This window comes from Colletotrichum truncatum (genome assembly GCF_014235925.2).
Source record: "Colletotrichum truncatum strain CMES1059 chromosome Unknown Contig_0005, whole genome shotgun sequence".
NCBI classification, from domain to species: domain Eukaryota; kingdom Fungi; phylum Ascomycota; class Sordariomycetes; order Glomerellales; family Glomerellaceae; genus Colletotrichum; species Colletotrichum truncatum.
Genome location: NW_027222402.1, coordinates 645213 through 663909, shown reverse-complemented (window position 1 = coordinate 663909; position 18697 = coordinate 645213). Strand labels below are relative to the sequence as shown.

The 18697-nt window shown below is 49.5% G+C and overlaps 4 protein-coding genes across 4 annotated transcripts; 2 read left to right on the top strand and 2 right to left on the bottom strand.

Moving 5' to 3' along the window:
* Positions 1-727: 727 nt before the first annotated feature.
* On the bottom strand, positions 728-2083 carry CTRU02_208193 (C6 zinc finger domain protein; the record flags this gene model as incomplete). The annotated part of the gene is made up of 1 exon (XM_036725869.1): positions 728-2083. One exon carries the CDS (start codon positions 2081-2083, stop codon positions 728-730), a length of 1356 nt encoding a protein of 451 aa, XP_036582583.1.
* A 4247-nt stretch (positions 2084-6330) lies between these two features.
* Positions 6331-7620, bottom strand: CTRU02_208192 (uncharacterized protein; the record flags this gene model as incomplete). Its single annotated transcript, XM_036725870.2, has 1 exon — positions 6331-7620. The coding sequence occupies one exon, from the start codon at positions 7618-7620 to the stop codon at positions 6331-6333; it is 1290 nt and encodes a 429-aa protein (XP_036582584.2).
* Positions 7621-10199: 2579 nt separating this feature from the next.
* On the top strand, positions 10200-12331 carry CTRU02_208191 (paired amphipathic helix protein sin3a; the record flags this gene model as incomplete). Its single annotated transcript, XM_036725871.1, has 4 exons — positions 10200-10325; positions 10423-11014; positions 11074-11157; positions 11226-12331. The coding sequence occupies 4 exons, from the start codon at positions 10200-10202 to the stop codon at positions 12329-12331; spliced, it is 1908 nt and encodes a 635-aa protein (XP_036582585.1).
* Positions 12332-15310: 2979 nt separating this feature from the next.
* CTRU02_208190 (low-affinity potassium transport protein) lies at positions 15311-17867 on the top strand (the record flags this gene model as incomplete). The annotated part of the gene is made up of 8 exons (XM_070205048.1): positions 15311-15347; positions 15412-15532; positions 15606-15742; positions 15800-16072; positions 16125-16169; positions 16234-16557; positions 16614-17553; positions 17603-17867. 8 exons carry the CDS (start codon positions 15311-15313, stop codon positions 17865-17867), a joined length of 2142 nt encoding a protein of 713 aa, XP_070061123.1.
* Between the last annotated feature and the right edge of the window lie 830 nt (positions 17868-18697).

Below are 18697 nucleotides of genomic sequence, written 5' to 3'. Positions count from 1 at the left end.
TTTCTCACTAAGGTATTTCCGTATTGGGTTGGAAGTGGATGGTTGCTTTAAAAGCGGACAAGTGGGCCGCTCTGTGCTCCCACATTACACTACGTGTAGTGCCGACGTGAACCATCACCAAACCGTGGAAAATACCCGTGGAATCTTAGTGAGGGGAAATGCTTTTCTGCACCCCAAGAGTGACGTTACATCTTCTCCGAGTGGGTTCTCTGGTTGCAAAGTGAGTTCTATCAAGCAGTGTTGAGGCGGGGAAAGCATGGATAGGTAGATACGCCGGGGTTGACCAAGTCCAGCAACTATCTACACAGTAACTCTTCTTATGCATGCGACCTACCTTGTTGGGAGAACAATCGGCCCATCCAACAGCGGGGTGCCGGTGTTAGGTGGGATCGACGGCATCGTGCATGGAGGGGAATGATGGCGGCCATGTGCGGGGAGATAAGCAGGGGTTATGATAGTCGCGCGAATCTCAGTGACTGTCTTTAACATCCGAGCGAATGAAGCGCACGCTTAAATGACACCGTCAGAAGCCTAAAATGGCTCCAGTCTGGTCAACTCACCAGTGAATGTCAACGCCCATTGTCAACGCCCATACCAGATGCCGTTCCTCACTGGACTTTTTGGAAAACTAGGTGAAGGGATGATAGGAATATGTCCGTTATGGTTAAGCAGTTTAACCTTTGTAAGCAGTAACTTTTTAGCTCCCGTCTTCAGTGATCATCGGTCATTAAACATTTTGGTCTACTAATGTGGCCAAAGGCAGCCTGCAATGGTCATCATATAGTTTCAGGGATAGCAGGATCCTCGCCAGGCGAGGAAGGGAGACTTTTTCGTACTCTGCGTCCCAGATACCACACTGCCTCGCTGTCAAAATTGACTGCATAACACTAGCAATTTCCCGGCTGTCCCACATACCCTCCTTCCGTCTCATGGAATGAAGGAGCGTAATCGCTCTCTGTTGCAAATCCAGCTCCGTGGTGACGGCGGTGATGAATACCATGCGTGGGATCATATCCGCAACCAAGGTAAACACTGGGTTCTCCAACCTCCCCTCTTCTGAATTTACAAGAGCCTCCGCCTCTTCAAGAAGCTCCTCTATTAGGCCTCTATGCGGAGGCTGTGGGCTTGGTGCTTCACAGCATTTGATCATGACCGTCCAGTCCTTTTGTATAAATGCCAGCAACCGCGCCTCCCACAGCTCACTTTTGGATACAGACGAGCTTGATTTTAGTTGCAGGTGATATGCGTTGAAGCGGGCATTCCATAAATCGAAGAAGTAACGACCTGATGTCCAGGCTGCTGACCATGCGTCATCGTTGATAGCGTCACTGTCTGTCGGCATGTTCAGGAACGTGTTCCACGATGTTGGCATGTTACCGCGAAAGCTGTAACCAACAGCCGCACCAAAGGCCTGATCTACTCGATAGAGGTCGTAACGCGCCTCAGTAGCGCTAGAGTACGGCTTAGAAGTGTCCTCATCGCCGGGCGACCGATGGAAAAATGACAAATCCGGAATAACTCCTCCATCCTCAAGTAGGAATGCGGTGTCGCAACCGATGCAGTTGAACATATCGGCAATATCACATAGCTGGTCGTAATACTTTTGCACGGTTTCAACCATGCATTTTTGGTACGATGAGGTTGGTGTGGTTTCGACATTCGCTGCCGCTTGGGATAGTGACATGAGAATGTTGGAGCCAGATCGCAGGTGTTGCATAGCTTTATCATAGTGTCCCTGGACTATCTCGAAGCATACAAACACCAAACAGCAGACAAGGGAGGTCCGAACAGTAATAGGAGATAGTTCCTGCATGTCCCGGGCCGTGTAGTGAATTGCTTTGGTATATTGCTGACTTGCAAAGGTTTTGAGCGCTTGCGGGTCTGTAAGTAGGTAATCGTCGACATAGTAACCGAGAAAGGTCCGATGTGAACACCCAAGGGCTATTAATGCGTGTTTCACGGAGTCAGTGTAATACCCGAGAGGAACTATGTAGTTTTTCCATAGCTTTTCCAGCACAGATATGTTTTTGAAGCCGGTAATTGTATACCGCCGTACATGGTAGAACATGGCCTTCTCTGTCATGCTCCCGGAGATATCCCAGTTGATTGGCGGCGGTATTGAGGCTGACTGACGGCGTAGCCTGAATTGAAGAGAGCGACATCGTTGGCACGGTTGATGGCCGTCTGCATGGCATCTTTGGGCTATGAGTGAGAGACAACATCAGATGCGGACATCAGTAAAGCTTACATGCTGATGATTCTGTTAGATTGGAAAACACCAAGTTATTCAAAGAAAATGAAAGCACGTACTGGGACTGTCTGGCTCTGGCCTTGAGGGTAGGCGATCTCGTCGTCTCAGGCATTTTCGCCGTCCTCAAACAGCGAAATGAGACGAGTTTATCGCAGACAAGCAATGCTTCTGAGTGCAGTATAGCCGCAATCTAATCCTAAGTTTTCTTCTCGAGAGTGCTGCCTGTTTGCAGGTTGATTCAATGGGGAAATGATGCCGACTGTTTGAGATGGGTAGCAATCACGAACCATGTGAAAGATGTGGGTTCATGGGTTTTTCCCCAGACTGTCGCCGTCGTGGGAAATGCCGTGTTGGCAGTGCTGCTAAGCCCCACTGGTTTTTCGCTGATGGATCCACATAGCCCAGTAAGTTGCTCCATGCAAATCTTGATTGGCTGAATTCTCCGAGCGAAATAGGTATGTCAGTCTTAGGTAATCATGAACAGTAGCAGGAGCTGAGATCAGCGTGATAGGTCGGTAAGAGCTGGAGGCTCGTGTGTGTACAAATGCTGGACATACCATCAGTTTTATTAACGGCTTAGTGAACTTAATCATGGTACTATTCTGATAAAGCACAAAGTTACTCCGTAGATCGTGAAAGCATGCGGTGCAGAAACTTTGAGGCGACACACAGTAACGATAACCTTCCAGCTTAGTTTGACAGTTACCATGCTTCACTGCACGACATAACGGGTCGAACTTTGTTTGCACTTTGATTGAAAAGCTTGGTATTATTAAATTATTTCTCTCCGCAAATAAAATCAGACATCTGTAATGGTGGCAATTGCCGTCTTTTCGCGTTGGAGAGGATAACCAGATTCAAGAACTCGGTCTCATCTAACCTAAGACTCCTTTGCAACTTTGTTCCAAAGTAGTCCACGAAGCTTAGTCCATTTGTAAGCTTCTGTAATGTCAAAGAAATACCGGTAGATCTACATTGTGTTGAAAGTTGTCCAAGGCTTGAGATGTAATCTCAACAGACAATGAGGGCTATACATGATGGCGTTGTTAACTGGTTTGCAACTTTAAAAAGCACTTCGCGTGACACAGGGGAGAACTTGAAGGACTTTTCTTACGGCCTATTAGACTCAAGGATCAGAGTTGAAAAGTAGAGGCAATAGATTCATACTTGTGGAAAAGAGCACCTGGCAGTCATTAAAAGTAGGCCATGGAATTATTTTCCAGTGAAAACATGGTTTACTCTGCTAATATTCTCGTGACATTTGCGTTGGCTCAACGTGACTTTTGACTCTTTAGTCTGAAAAATAATCTTCAAGCCACATATAGTTTTTCTTGTTCAATAACGTATAAACTACTTAGCTGTCTATTACTGCTAGACTTTAAGTAATCTGCATGTCTTTGTAAACCAAACAGACAAGAAGCTGAATGGTACTTCACTCAATATAATTGCACACTCCACGAAGGTGTATACTCTATGAATAATTCCTTGAATGCCCAGACTAAGGTACTCAAAGATTTGATCCAGCTTATCACGGGCCAATGTGATGTACATGACATAATGATCAAACATAGCTGGCAAATAGACCTTCAAAAGACATTCGGCAATGGGTTTAAAATAAACGAACCATGTGCAGAATACTCACATTTACTTCGCTGAAGGTTTCCCACTATGCTGTTGGCCTACTAGTCTGTTCTACTCACCACGTCCGGTGTGCCGTCTTTCCAGAGATCTCTATTGGGTTAATCTGATAAGCCACGCAAATTATAGGTATTTGACCTTTCTACCACAACAGCACAAAAACCTACGTCACTAAAAAGCAACGGGACTATGCCCTGATAAGCTAATAAGAGTACAAAATGGTTATGATATCATAGTATTTATGACATGGCATCAATCGCTCCACCGCAGTGCCTTTGAAATGAATCTTGGATTGCCGCAGGTGTTGGCAAGAAATTTGACAACAACAGACAGTTCAAAAGACTTGTACTTTCCGTCTTTTTTGTTTGGTATAAACCAGGTTATCAAACCGCCCAGAAAGAACACAGAATCTCGTTACAATTAGAATTTTCAACTTGACTGCTTCGGAGAAGGATTAAAAGACTTTACAAACCAGATCAGGACATTCGGGATAGATTTTATTGCGCTCGGTTATTTAACTTGCTTATACCAGAATTAAGACGTTGCTTGTACGTGAATATCATCAAGTCACTGTTTCCTACATAAAGCACTCATGGTGATAAAACATGAACCGTCTCTTGGTCCAAGATCAACACAGACCCAGGCTCTAAGGCTTCAAATGCGACGGCATTGATCAATGCCGCTCCGGTTGGTTTACTTTGCCCTGCACTCTGTGGGCGAAACCAGCACAGAACGCTCAGAATGGGAAAAGTGGTGTTGTTGGTTGGAAGAACTAACTAACTGGCTAGAGGGCTGTGGAGGCTGGCTAAGACCAGTGGTGGCGGCCGTCAGCCCACGTGACGGGCCGGCGAGGCCTGCCACCCACACACTCAATAACATGACCCATCACGAACGTATTCCTAAGCATTAGGGTATAGTTCTAGTATGTTCCCCAGATCCATCCCATAAGCTATGGTAAGCCATCGAAACGAACCCATACATGATCGCCGTTAGAGAAATAAAGCCTACCCGAGCCGCCGAAGACCCACCATTCCGCATCCCCTACATCGAATTTACGGAGCCGCCGGGAACCGTTCTCCAAGATGTTTTCGGAAGAAGCCCAGTCGTCATCAGGGCTCGGGGATATGAGAAAATGCCAAGTGAATCAAGGCCCTGATCGGTGGAGCTCCAAGACAAAACATCGTCAGAAAACCTCGCGAATTGACCATCGTCGTCGTTAACTGTCAGGACTCATCATGCGTTGCCGCTTGTCATGTCTCATTCTGTGGAGGGGTCCAATCACCAAGTGTACCACCGTGATGAGGGGGAAAGACCATTCTCAAACGCTTCAACCAGTCAAGGGTCTACGAAATCCGTCCACGCGCGGAATTGCAACTTCGATCACAACCCAGCATCCACAAATGCGGACGCGCGAAAAACACGAGCGGGGTCGGCTGAAGCCCGACGACTTGTGGGACGGTTACTACAGGAATCTTTCGCCGCTCTGGGCGGGTGGCAAGGGAACGATTTCGACCCTGTGCGCTGAGGGCTCGAACGACAGTCAGGCGACACAATCCCAAAGATCAATTCAATGGCAACAGGCTGATGGCCTTCACAGCTCTCAGCTTTCTGAGGCTCTTTTGCCCCTCCCAAAACTCCACCCATGAAATGAACATGGTTCCCTTCTCTTCGTCCCGAAACTCTGGGAGGCGACCCTGGTCGGGACGAGGGAACCAATCGCAACTTTCCTTGGGCAATGCCGAATCGATCTGCCCAGTGATATTGCGGATTGGGCCGAGGGATCCAAGCGGATCGACATGCAGGATCCCTGCGCCCCAAGGGGGGGGGGGAAGCGTCGAAGTTTCGTTTCATGATTTTCCAAACCTCCTTCAGGGATAGTTCAGGGTTTTGAACAGTTTCGAGCATGGACTTGATTGACGCTATCCAAATATGTACAGGGAGTGTGTATGTGACTCGTTCAAACAGCCACTGAGGAAGGAATCGAAAACAAGGATTAGACAGACAAATTACACGCCATGGATGACTCCACAGCCTAATGCTTTGTAAGAAGAACGAGATGATATGTTACAGGGAATAATTTTCTTCGACCAATGTTTTACCTGGCCTTCAAACTAATACCAATTTGCACTAGGCACCGGGGGGACCTTTGGCTCTTCACACCCTCCAAATGCAAAACCGAGTCTCTTCAGCCCCAACCTTACAACGTAGCCCTGCCAACTGTCACCCACCCCGTAAAAGGCCCGCCACATGTGCCACTCCAGCCTGATGTTTCCGCTGTCGGAAGAGTTGAAAGGAACCTGGCCGCCCTTGGAAAGCATAGTTCGGGATTCTAACGAAATGAACCGCTACGAATCCCGCAAGGAGACGGGTGCTTGTCGGGCCCCGAGATTCGCGTGCGCCGGCCGATGATGCTGGCTGCCCCTTTTGACATACCGTAGAATCTAGTTGTTGGCGGGCTTGGAAGACCCCAACTTGGCAGGCTGCAGAGTGTTGCCGCCTGTGCTCTGGGATTGTACGCGCTGCGACTGGCTGTTCTGGTTGTTCTGGTTGTTGCTGTTACCCTGGTTGTTGTTGTTGCCATTGCCACCATTGTTGGATCCCAGCGTAGCAGGTTGCGGGCCACTTCCATTTCCATTACCAGAACCGTTGCTTTGGGCTTGGCTGTTGTTGTTGTTGCCCTGGTTGTTGCTGTTACCCTGGTTGTTATTGTTGTTGCTATTACCCTGGTTGTTGTTCTGGTTCTGGTTGTTGTTGTTGTTGCCCTGGTTGTTGCTATTGCCCTGGTTCTGGCTGTTGTTGTTGCCCTGGTTCTGGCTGTTGTTGTTGCCCTGGTTCTGGCTGTTGTTGTTGCCCTGGTTCTGGCTGTTGTTGTTGCCCTGGTTCTGGCTGTTGTTGTTACCCTGGTTGTTGTTGCTGTTACCCTGGTTGTTGTTGTTGTTGCTGTTGCCCTGGTTGTTGTTGTTGTTCTGATTCTGGTTACCGTTGTTCGCAGCGGGAGGAGTGGTGACCTGAGGAGCAGCGGCACCTCCGTTGTTACCACCGTTGTTCAGCGGGGGAACAGCCGGAGTCACATTCGCACCAGCAACCTCCAAGCATCCAGTAGGACGAACTGCCTGAATCTGGGGCATACCAGCAGCGGCAAAGTACATGTCAATGTTAGGGAGAACGTTAACGCAGCGGTTGTTGTTGATGGTGTTGACATCATTCTGAGCGGTATCAGGACCGTTGGTGACCATGGACTGCAGAGTATCAACAACCTGCTGGAAAGTACCTTGATTGGCGAGAACATCGTTGGCTTGGTTGACCATGTCCATTCCGGAAAGCGCGACGTCAAGAACCATCTTGTGGTTGAGCTCGTCAACCTCGGCGTTGAGTGCGATCGTGGCCTGTCTGGTGAACTCGGCTCCGGTGAAGGACGTTGCGCTATTGAGGAACTTGGTAACCTTGCCAGTGTTGTTCATCCAGGACATGACAGCGTTCATAACCTGAGTGTCGCTGACACCGTTGCGTCCATTGGCCGAGCTGTTCTGACCTTGGCTTGCTCCGGTCTGCCCATTTCCGTTGCCATTATTGTTTTGAGGAGCCCGAGTATCCAGACGTCTGACACCCCGAGAGACGAAGCGAGGATGCTGACCTTGCGACTGACCTCCCGCTGAGCTAGCAGTCGGAAAGGCGAAGACGCAGGCAGACAAGAAAGAAGCGAGGAAAAAGACAATAACCGAATACTGCATTATGGCGGTGTTGAGAACGTGTGTACTAAAGACTAGCTCGAGTTGACGCGGAAAACAACACGCGCAAAGGAAAAAAAAAATAGTAAAGATGAAATATGTAGTAGGTGTTAAGACCGGGAAGCGGGGGCTCTAAAGGAGAGTGATGGAGTGGTGGGCCTTCCAAAGGCGTCCGACCGTTTACTGACACAAGAAAAAAAAAATAAGAGAAGGTAGATTAGGTGAGATGAGGGGATAAGAAATCGCGACTGAGATGGGAAAGAGTTCAGCGGGCCGGAAACATGTATTCCTGAACAGGACGGTTGAAGGACTTATACTGAGAGCTCTGAAAGCGTAAGGGATATAGTTTAGGACGGAAGAATCGTGACTGTGCTCTCCTTGGACGAAATAGTTCTTTGGATAATGTCATGGGTGAGGGGTTCTTCTTCTTGGGGAGACATCAGGTGCATCTCCGCGCTTGGGAGATGTGATGGATGCGTTCGAAGCACAAGAGATGTCGCGGCCAAGAACAATGTGCTGCAACGCCAAGACACGGGTGACAGGGAAGCATGTTAAAGCATCGAGAAAAACTTTAGCTAATCATGGTTCTAAGAAAAGACGAGTAGGATCTCACAACCAATGGGGAGGTATAGGAGGAGAAGACGTCCAGCAGAAAGATGGGGCTCAGTGTGTGCTTGAGGACTTGAGGCGACTAGAAGTCAATCATCGAGCCTCGACTTATGTGAGCAGACAGGGATTGAGTCAGTGGAAACAGGGGAGTTCGTGGTGTTGCTGCAGAAAACGCTCAGTCAGTCGGAGATTTTGCCCGTGTGGACGCAAGTGTCACTTAATGGCCCCGAACGGGAATCGGCGTCAACGCCTATTGGGCAAAAGAGGCACGGTCAGAATGATCGACTCGACACCACCTTCATCAGTTGTAAAATGAGGGGTCGAGAAGCAAATAGCTGTCATCTGTCTCAAAGAACCTGTCGAGTACGGATGCTTCATGTGGTTCAATCTACCAGCGACATCCTTCCCATATCGTTGGAAAACTTGATTGCAGTGGCAAACGGGTTTGGTCTCTTCCAATAACCCGAGCCCTACTACTATGAACTCCGCGGGTGTGTAGTTCTGATTGTATTGGACGATGTCAATGAGATGAGGTACTGAGGAGAAACACACTGTTCAAACCAACTACTAATTGGTTCGACTTTGTTGAGGAACTAGTCCGACGCAGGTGGCCATCGCCAAGTCTAACACCAAAAAGCCTTTACAACCGGCCCGTAGGCCTGTAACAGTCTGAGTAACCCTTGGAGCCACCTAGGTGGATGATTTAAAAACTACGATCATCATGCTATTAAAACTTGTGAGTGATGATGGTGGCCCAACAAACTAAAGCAAGGGTCAAAATCCGGGGGATGTGAGTCAAGGGATGTGTGAAGGTAAAGAGGAGGGTGGAGGGCAAGGAATGTGGGAGATTGTGGGTGTATACTAGAGTGCTAAGTGTATTGTTACGTGGAAATCCCTCCGTTGCCGAAGATTTGCCCAGAGACTTAGGAGATAACCGCAGAGCCGCCCAAGGACAAGCATTTGCCAAGCACCTTTGTCTTCATCAGGTTGCACATCAGCCGCGACGAAACGAAAATCCACTGCACTTGGACTTGGCAAAGAAGATCCAAACGGCGAGCCGGGAACCGGGATCCACCATTTATTATGGCCATCACCCCTTTCACCCCTTCACTATTGCGTTACACTGGGTAGATATTTCACAAACTACCATCTATGTCCTTTACAGGAAAAAATGTATGGGATAAAGCACAAGAGAGATTCCGCATAGTCGAGTTTGCCTCTTCTGACCGCCCGGCCTCATCTGATGAAACGCCACGCGACCGGGCTCGAAACGACGAAACTCACCTCACACCTGGGTGCTTGAGCGCGAAACCGAGGAGGCCTGGTCTTCTGCTTTCCCTTGGCCTGCATACGCTTCGGTCTTTTCTTTCCCCTTTCAAGCATGACAACGGGGATCACTGATGTTCTGGCGTCTCTTCCTTGATGGGATCAGCCAGGTCCCATCGCACCGTCGGAAGTGCAGTGGTCCGATGCTTATACCCGATGCCCCCGTACACCTTCTTTCCGGCCAGGAGGCATCAGCATCAACAGTTGTGCGGCCGGAAGAGGCTGAGAGCGGCATCTGCCACATTGGCACTGTCACGATTTACGCCAGCCGAGACTTGCGATTGGCTGTTTGCGCTCCTCTTCGGCTGGGCACCACTCTGGGCGTCCGATCACCCGCTTACCTATGAGACTCTGCCGGCTGAGCCGCCATGTGGCATGTCGCCGTCATGTCTTGTGTTCCTTGCCATATAGCCAAGTCTTTACCGCATCCCTTCCCCCAAAAGCATTAAGCTGACTTCGCCCTCGTCTGAATGCTGATGATCTTTCGAGCTGGTCGTGCCCCTATACAAACATCTTCCCCCTAGGACCCGTGGGTTTAGTAACGGTGTCTCTCCTTCCCTTCCCTTCCCTTGTCATCCTCCTCTTTTTCATTTTTCCTTCTTTTTCCTGTGTTTCCCAGCCCCGGTGGTTGACCCTCACTAATCATAATGACGCTCACGAAGTATTCACTTTCTTTTCTGCTTGTTGGATTGAGGCTCAGCTGTCCAGTTGTCGCCCAACAACAACAAGGCCAAAATGTTCAGTTCAATCAGGTCATCAACCTGAATGGAGATGTAAGTCTTCCTCCTCGTGTCTTCATCATTGCTTCATCCATGGGCCCTTTAGTAGATCCCGACTCCGCATGAGAGGTGCCTAACATGCCATCGATAGATGCAACTCAACAGACTCGTGTTCCCCGATAACTCCAAGATCGAGACTTTCTCTCAGACGCAACGTCAGGTCATTGTCAACCAGAACCCCAACCCCCTTCCAGCAAGCCATGTCGTAGGCTCCACAGGACAGCCCTTCGTTCAACTCTCGCGCAACTCGTTCTCCATCCAGACAAATGGAGCCACCGACTTGGTGGGCGCTCAGATCGAGCTGCCCATCGACCAGAACATGCTCCAACAGGCTGGCGTAACAGCTGATAACACCTACGTCGCAATGCTCTCTCGGGATCGTCAGGCTTGGATCATCATGGAGGGTATCAAGAGCGTCAACATCACCGACGCGACTGTTCGCATGGTCAAGCTTAACCAGATCGACGGCGAGTACGTCGCTGTCGGCCGCCAGACTTCTGAACTTGGAACTTCCTTGACCCCCTTCGGCCAGCCCATCAGCATCGCTGGATCTGGCATCCAAGAGGCTGAATTCACGGACGGATTCCGCATGTCCATCCGTGCAAGCCAGCCGATGAGCATCAAGACGGACGTTGTCAACGGCATTAGCAATGACATGGTTACCAACGGCATCATGTCCATCAGTGAGTCATCTCCACACCCCTCCATTCGGGTCAAACGATGTATACTAACAGAATCGTAGACAACTACCGCTACCTTGTTACAAGCAACTTGGCGGGTGTTGTCCCCAGCCTCAACTCCATGACGGCCGTCGTTCAGATGCCGCGTAAGTTTACCAAAAAGCTTGTCTTGTCTGCAGTAGGAACCGAGTCGACTAACCAGGGCCTGAAACAGTCAATGTCGACCGACTCATGGCCATGGCCATGCGCGCGGGCGCTCAGCCCCAGTCATCCATCACTCTCGGCATCGCCCAACGTCCCGTTCTCCAGAACCCTGGTGGTGCTACTGGTGGGCTTCAGAACTCGCTTCAGAAGCGCCAGGACGTTAACAACGGCACTGCCAACAACGGTGGCAACCCCAATAACAACAACGGCAACAACAACAACAATGGAAATAATGGCAATGGCAATACCAACAATGGCAACAACGGTAACAACCCCAACAACGGACAGAACAACAACAACCCCAACAACATTGGGCCTGCGATCCCCGCAGCCACTCAGCTTCTGCTCGCCCAGACCTTTACGCCCATCAACGCCCAGGTTCTCCTTGACAGAGAGAACGCGCGTATTGCCGTTCCAGTCAACCAGATTGATGGTGAATTCATTCTCACCATGATGGTCGGCGGCACTCCAGTTGGCACACAGCCTCAGCCCGCTCCCCAGCCCGCTACTCCTCAGCAAGGCGGTGGCATCACTGGCCAAGGCAGTCTCTCAAGTGGCTCAAGCGGCTCCATTTCAGGCCAGCCTCAGACTGCTCAACCTCAGCTGGCGCAGCCCCAAGCCCAACCTGGGGGCGGCATTGCGACTGAGCCTCAACAGCAGCCCCAACTCGCTTCTCCTGCTGCCCCCCCTGCCCCTAACTCGCAGCCCCAGCAGCCCGGATCGGCTGGATCTGTCGAGCCCGCTGTCCCCGCCGCCCAGCTGCTGCAGCCCCCATCTCAGGCTCAGCCCCCGGCTCAGGCTCAACCGGGTTCCCAGGGACCTCCCACCGGAGGCGCTATTACCGGTAACCAGCCCGGCCCCGGCCACGGCAGCTTTACCAGACCCGGAGCGCCTGCCCGAAGACAAGAGGTACCGCCGACTGGCGCGAAGGGCTTTGAGATGAAGATGTCGGATCTTATGGCGATGGCCGAAGCGAAGAAGACGGGCGGCGTGATGGCCACATGGGAGATGATGTCCAACTTTGTCGCCGAGCAGAAGTCTGTAGAGCAGCAAAAGTCGGCGACCATGAGGCGGCGATCGTTCCCCGTGAGACGACGTCTCGGTGCGCAACTCTAAGTGAGGTCAAAAAACAAAAACATTTTTGATAGCATGGCGAATAATATTCGATGTGTATTCTTTTTCATCATATTACCCCTCGGTCGGGCGCCTGCAGGGCAAGCTAAGACGACTCTGAGGGTGTTCAAACTACTCAATAGAAAGAAGCATTTTTTGGTGAATAAAGTCTTCTTTTTTTTCCCCATGTCAATCGTGTAAGCGGAGCACCTCTGAACAAGTGAATGCGGCAGTCTGAGCAACATTAAGTTTGACATGAACAGATGCCAAACATTTCGTAGAAGTATTTTCATCGCAACTGAAGCTGATCATTTGTTTCCTGCACCTTACCACTGACCTTTTCCCGGAGAAGCAGCCGAAGAAACATTCAGGGTTTTTTTTTTTTTTTTTCCCCATCATAGGATTGTTTCTTTGGTTTCTCGGTGAGTCTACCGATTCGACGTAATGACGTTTCCAAGACGGGCCTCCGGAATGCAGATCTAGCGTAGGGGCCGTGTTATCCACTGATCAGGCCCATTTCTTCTTCCAGCATCATCTGTACTCCGGTGGGTGCTCTGTCGGTACTATCCGTGTTGCGTCCGGGCTTGCTTGACCAGCGCACCGGGTTATGCATAGCCCTGCATTTATGAGACCGAAACTATGACCTTGGGGCCCGCTGTGGCTCAGTTCGTGACGGATGACACGCCTGACACCACTAATTCATTTGCAAAACAAGGAGTTTGGTTTTGCAGGTACTTGAAATACCTGAGTGATGCAGTTAGGAGGTGGACAAGCGACAGGATTTGCGTAGCATGATGCAGGTCGCCATGATTCTTCATATAAGAGACTCTCTGGCCAAGAGGTCTATTGCAACACTTGGCTATCATTGCGATTTCAATAAACGTAAGATGACTGTGCGCCGTCAAAGGTCAGTGCTGAGGATAATGACGTACTGGGAGATGGCAGAAAGGATGCCGAGGCCACTGAGCACGATCTTTTCACGCGTCGGCTCAGTTTAAAATGTCAAAGTTCTCGTCTGTTCTGCCTCCGCTCGATTAGGCATTGCCACTGACAGTAGAGTCTTGCAAATAGAAAAGATGCAACATGGAAACGGGACAGATCTCATGGCATCACGGTCGCGCTAGGTTATGCCAGCGACAGGTGACTTGACTTAAAGCCACCGAGGGCCGCATACGAACTCCATGCGAACTGGGACTTCAGGGGATGCATCTTTTGGTAGGTCCTCATTGGCACCCGAAGAGATATATGCTGCGTCAGAGTTAGGAAGAGGCACATTGCATTCAGTACATCCTGACCTTGAGAACCTCCTCTTGCCGCTATTGCTAGAGATCGTGCTTAAGGCCCGCATTGCTTTTGCGCGGCCCATCAAGGCGAGCAACAATCCCCTTTTCCCTAATCACACCTCTTTGACGTACAACTAGAGGTACAGGCGATAGCAAGGTCTTCGGGTGCAATGCAGACGGCAATGACTCAATAGAGCTATCTGAATCGTCGGAATCACATTGTGGTAGAGGTAGACATCTAAAGTTGATGATGTAAGTAGGGTGAGACTGACGTCCATTCGCACCCAATTGGGATAGGCAGCCACTGAAGTACAAGACGACCCAGTGTACCTCGGAAGCGTACGGTGACGCGTCCCTAGAACCCTCCCCTAAAATGATTATCCCGTCGAGCGCCAGATGACCTCAGAAGAAATCCCGAGGGCGGGGTAAAGCTAATGAGGGCTAGATTTTCTACTAAATTTGTTAACTGATGTACTGGTGCTCAATAGAAAAGCAATTACGTGCACTGAAAAGTACTCGCTGCAACTTGAGATACTAAAGATTTGAGTGGGAAGATGGTAAGCTCTATAAGTACTCGGTGTAGTGTGGAGTAAAACTGGAGCTAAGGTGGGAATTTAAAGCCTTGGCATTTTCGAGGTCGTCTGGCGCTCGATGGGATTTGTAGTTGAACGTAAGGGGAGGCCTCCCAAACATTACTGTGAAGTCGCTTCCATTACAATAATCCCTCCCCGTTGTCGAACTAACGAGGCGTGTATGAGGCTGGCTTCCCCATTGCCCATTGGATACCTATGGGGAAGAACAAAAGCTGGTTGTAAAACTTTATGCTACGCAGCTGGTCGTTCTTCAGCAAAATGACATATACCCCACGTGCTCAAGTTGTGCAGCGTTTCAATGGCGGTACTGTCCCATCGACTGCGAGTGGGTGTCAGTACAGCTAGTGCAGAGTAAAGCCAATTAGAAGCAAGTAGCGTAAGCCCGTCTCCAATTGAAGGGATTGGATAGTGGAATCGAGAGAAAGTCGGGTAAGCTGTGGACTTTCTCGTACAGTGCTGACGCTCACTACGCTACTTCTTATACGTCCTGCCTCACTACTTTCTTCATAAAAGTATTTTTCCTAATATACACTAGTAGTTTCTTCTATATACTTAAGATATTATTACTGTTTTATAAAACATAGCTGCATTTTCAGCTTTTTTAATAATTATTTAAACTGTAAAATTAACAATTTAATTTTTCTAACTTAAATCTTTTTTGCTTCTCGTTACATACTATATGTTTATTCTTCTATAGTTTATTATATATATATATATATATACTTTAGCTATTTTTATAGCTAGGTAGTATGAAAAAGTAGCCCCTCCGTTGTATAATTTGACCCGTAGACCGTACGGTACTTTTGAGCCGATCCCACCCCGAATCCATCTAGCTACCATGAAGGCTCACAGCCGCAGGTCGTGAAAAATGCCTCAAGCTTCGCCTTAACCAAATTGTGGTACCCCTATCAGCGGCAGGCACTATGAGTTCGCCTCCTCCCTGGCTGCCCTCTTAAGCCGGCATTTCCCTCATGGACGCGCGCATGCACGTCTCACTCTTATCCAAGAGCACGTCGGCATCCTGTCTTGAAAGCCTACATTTCACACTGCTATTCATATCTGATTTTCCTCCAATCGATTTCTGAAGCTTCTCGACTGTCGCAGCCATGTGGAAGCCCAGTCTCAATTTCATAAACCTTCATTGTGAGTTTTTCTACTAATTGCCAATTACGTGTAACTCGAGTTGACCGACGCTTTAAAATCGCAGACGCATGGATACTATTTTGTAGCCTGATTTCTTTTGTCGTCCTATATCCGTACGGCAATTTGAACGCCGTCGATGTTTTCTTCTTCGGCTGCAGCAGTTCGACTGAGTCCGGTCTTAACACGTACGTTGTACTCGGTGGTCGGCGTTTTAAAATTGTGGTCAGTAGATGCTAATCAGTCGTGGTCTCTGTGCAGTGTCGATGTCAAGGACATGAAAACCTACCAACAGGTTTACATCTACGTTATCCCGATCATTACGAATCTCATGTTTGTCAACATCGCGGTCGTTGTTGTTCGCCTTTACTGGTTTCAACAACGTCTGAGAAGCATCGGTCAGTGACGCTCTTCGCCTACGTTGGCTTCGTTTTCGCACTTACACCAGTTACCAGCCACCAACGAACGAGCAGAACCCGATGATCTGGAGGCCAACCGTCAACTAGAGAACGACAATGACAGAGGCACACGAACTGAAAAGTCCCCCCAGACAGAACCCATCCGCGCTACTGAGACAGATGCGGAACAGACGTTAGATAAGGCTGCGATTCCAAGCCCTCCAGCCAGGTCAACCACTATCACTTTCGACGAGAGCCTCTCTCAAACTCGACAAAAGCATGTTGATGAAACAGTGTTGTACGTCCCTGGCCCCAGAGACCGTGACGGTGGTAAGAAAATCTGTTCTTCTGGTAGTATACCAGCTAAGTCGGGAGTCTGTAGGCCAGCCAATGATTGAAATGGGCAAAGATTGGGATAAGGACGACGGTAAGCCAATGCTACAAAACCGACGTTGACTGAGGAAACCGGCGTGGACCTCTAACACAAATAGATGCTATCCGTCCAGTTGCATCGTCAGCCACGGGCTTGTCTCGCCGAAGGCCGCATAACCCCGAGGGTCCGGCTATGCGCGCCGCCCGTTCCATGGAGAAGGTTGCCTCGTCCGTCCTCGTCCTTGGGCGTACCAAGTCTTCGGAACGCGAGTCTCGTCGTTCTGACGCGTCAGCTCACCCACGCCCGTCAGATCTTCCCAACTTATCCCGCCAAGTCACCATTGGACGCAACTCCCAGTTCTTTCATCTGACCGAGCGTGATCGTGAGCTCCTCGGCGGTATCGAGTACAGAAGTTTGAAGCTTCTCCTCAAAATCATTTCCAGTATATGCCTTCATAAACGCCTATCTACTACACAAGATTGGCTGATCTAATGGCAGGTTACTGTTTCGGACTCCATCTCCTCGGAGTTATCTGTCTTTTGCCTTGGATTTTGCACGCTCCTTCCAAGTACAAATCATGGTTAGCGGAGAACGGCCAAGGCCAGACTTGGTGGGCTTTCTATTCTGCCCAGACAATGGTCAACAACCTGGGCTTTACGCTCACCCCTGACTCAATGGCCACGTTCAAGGACGCAACCTGGCCGATGCTCGTCATGACATTTCTTGCTTTTGCTGGAAACACTTGCTACCCTATCCTTCTCCGATTGGTCATTTGGACCATGTCGAAGATGGTAAGCAAGAAGTCGGCCACGAAGGAACACCTCCAGTTTCTTCTTGACCATCCTCGAAGATGCTATACACTTCTCTTTCCCAGCAAGCCGACGTGGATCTTGTTCGGCATACTCTTCGTGATGAACTTTGTCGACGTCCTGTTGATTATTGTTCTGGACCTAGACAACCCTGCAGTCAACGACCTCGCGATGGGCCCTCGTATCCTATCGGCTCTCTTCCAAGCTGCGTCAGCCAGGCACACCGGCACCGCGACTTTGAATCTTTCCCTGGTTAACCCTGCCGTGCAGTTTAGTTTGTTGTGTATGATGTACATCGCCATCTTCCCAATAGCTATTAGCATCCGTGCTTCCAACACATACGAAGAGAGGGCCCTTGGCGTCTATGGTGCCGACAGTCACCTTGACGAGACTGACGGCGCTTCGTACGTCACGACCCACGTACGGAATCAGCTCAGCTTTGACTTATGGTACATCTTTCTCGGGACGTTCTGCATCTGTGTTGCAGAATCCAAGAGAATCATGGACCTGAATGAACCAGTGAGTGTGCCCCCCGCTCAACAGCTTTTTAAACAGCGCCGAACCGAACCTGACGCTTGCAGGCCTTCTCAGTGTTTCCAGTCTTCTTCGAGGTCGTCAGCGCATAGCAAGTAACCCACTCCTTTATTCTTTGATCTGTATCGCTCACTTAACTCGTAGTGGCAACGTGGGGTTGTCCTTGGGACATCCCTCTGTTATGACATCGCTCAGCGGAGAGTTCACGACGTTCAGTAAGCTCGTTATTTGCGCCATGATGATTCGTGGTCGTCACCGCGGACTGCCATATGCACTTGACCGAGCCATCATGCTGCCAAATGAGGGCCAGCCTCGCTCTGAGGCGTTGCAACATAATGGCGACAAGAGGATGCTCACGGAAGAACTCCCTCGGGACTTTTCTCGCGCCAAAACCGTCGGCGGTGCATGAGGATTGAAATTGGAAACTAACATGACTAGGATTTTGCTGTGTCCACGGACCCGAGTCTTGATTTTGACTGTTCTTCTAAGATGACAAAAGTATTGTTCCGCAGAGCAACGCGAGGCTGGTGTCAAAGTATACTGCCACGACTGACCGTCTTCTGGAACGGCCTCACTTCGCGCGACTGGGTTACTTGCGCGAAGTCGGTCCATATGCTAAATTCTTGTTAGATATCCACTTGAGCTAGAACAAGCCACTTTCAACCCGAATGTCTTCCACTTGGTGACCTTGCTTTGTGATATACTACCTTCTGACAGTAATAAACAGGGGCTTACAAATGAAAACACGATTTTGACCGTGAGATTTTGCGTTTGTTGAACCTCATGCTTCATGGTACTTGCAGGATGACGACAATGTAGACCTGGCACTCATGGCTTGACAAAGCATTAGGCTGGGAAGGCCACAAACTCAAGTGAGAATCGGCGATACAAGGGAACGCAAGGAATGCCATGTCTACGAAACATGCCAGAAAAGGCAGCCGTGCAGGGTGCTGAGGTTAATTAGGGATACTATCCCGTTGGCAGCTAATTCGCTCATACTTGGCCAGAGTCATCTAGTCAACTTGTGCCTCCACTACTTAGTTTCGAAATTATCTACGTTCTCTATGCCTTGTGGCCATTAGCGGTTCGATGAACCATCTGCACAATAACCTCTCACAATACCTAGACAGAGCCGAGACGGGAAAAAGCAACGAGGCTTTTGGATGTGAAAAGTGGTGAGAGCAATTTCCTCAAGATGGCTCAGAATAATAATCAATACCGTAGGGAATGGATATGGCG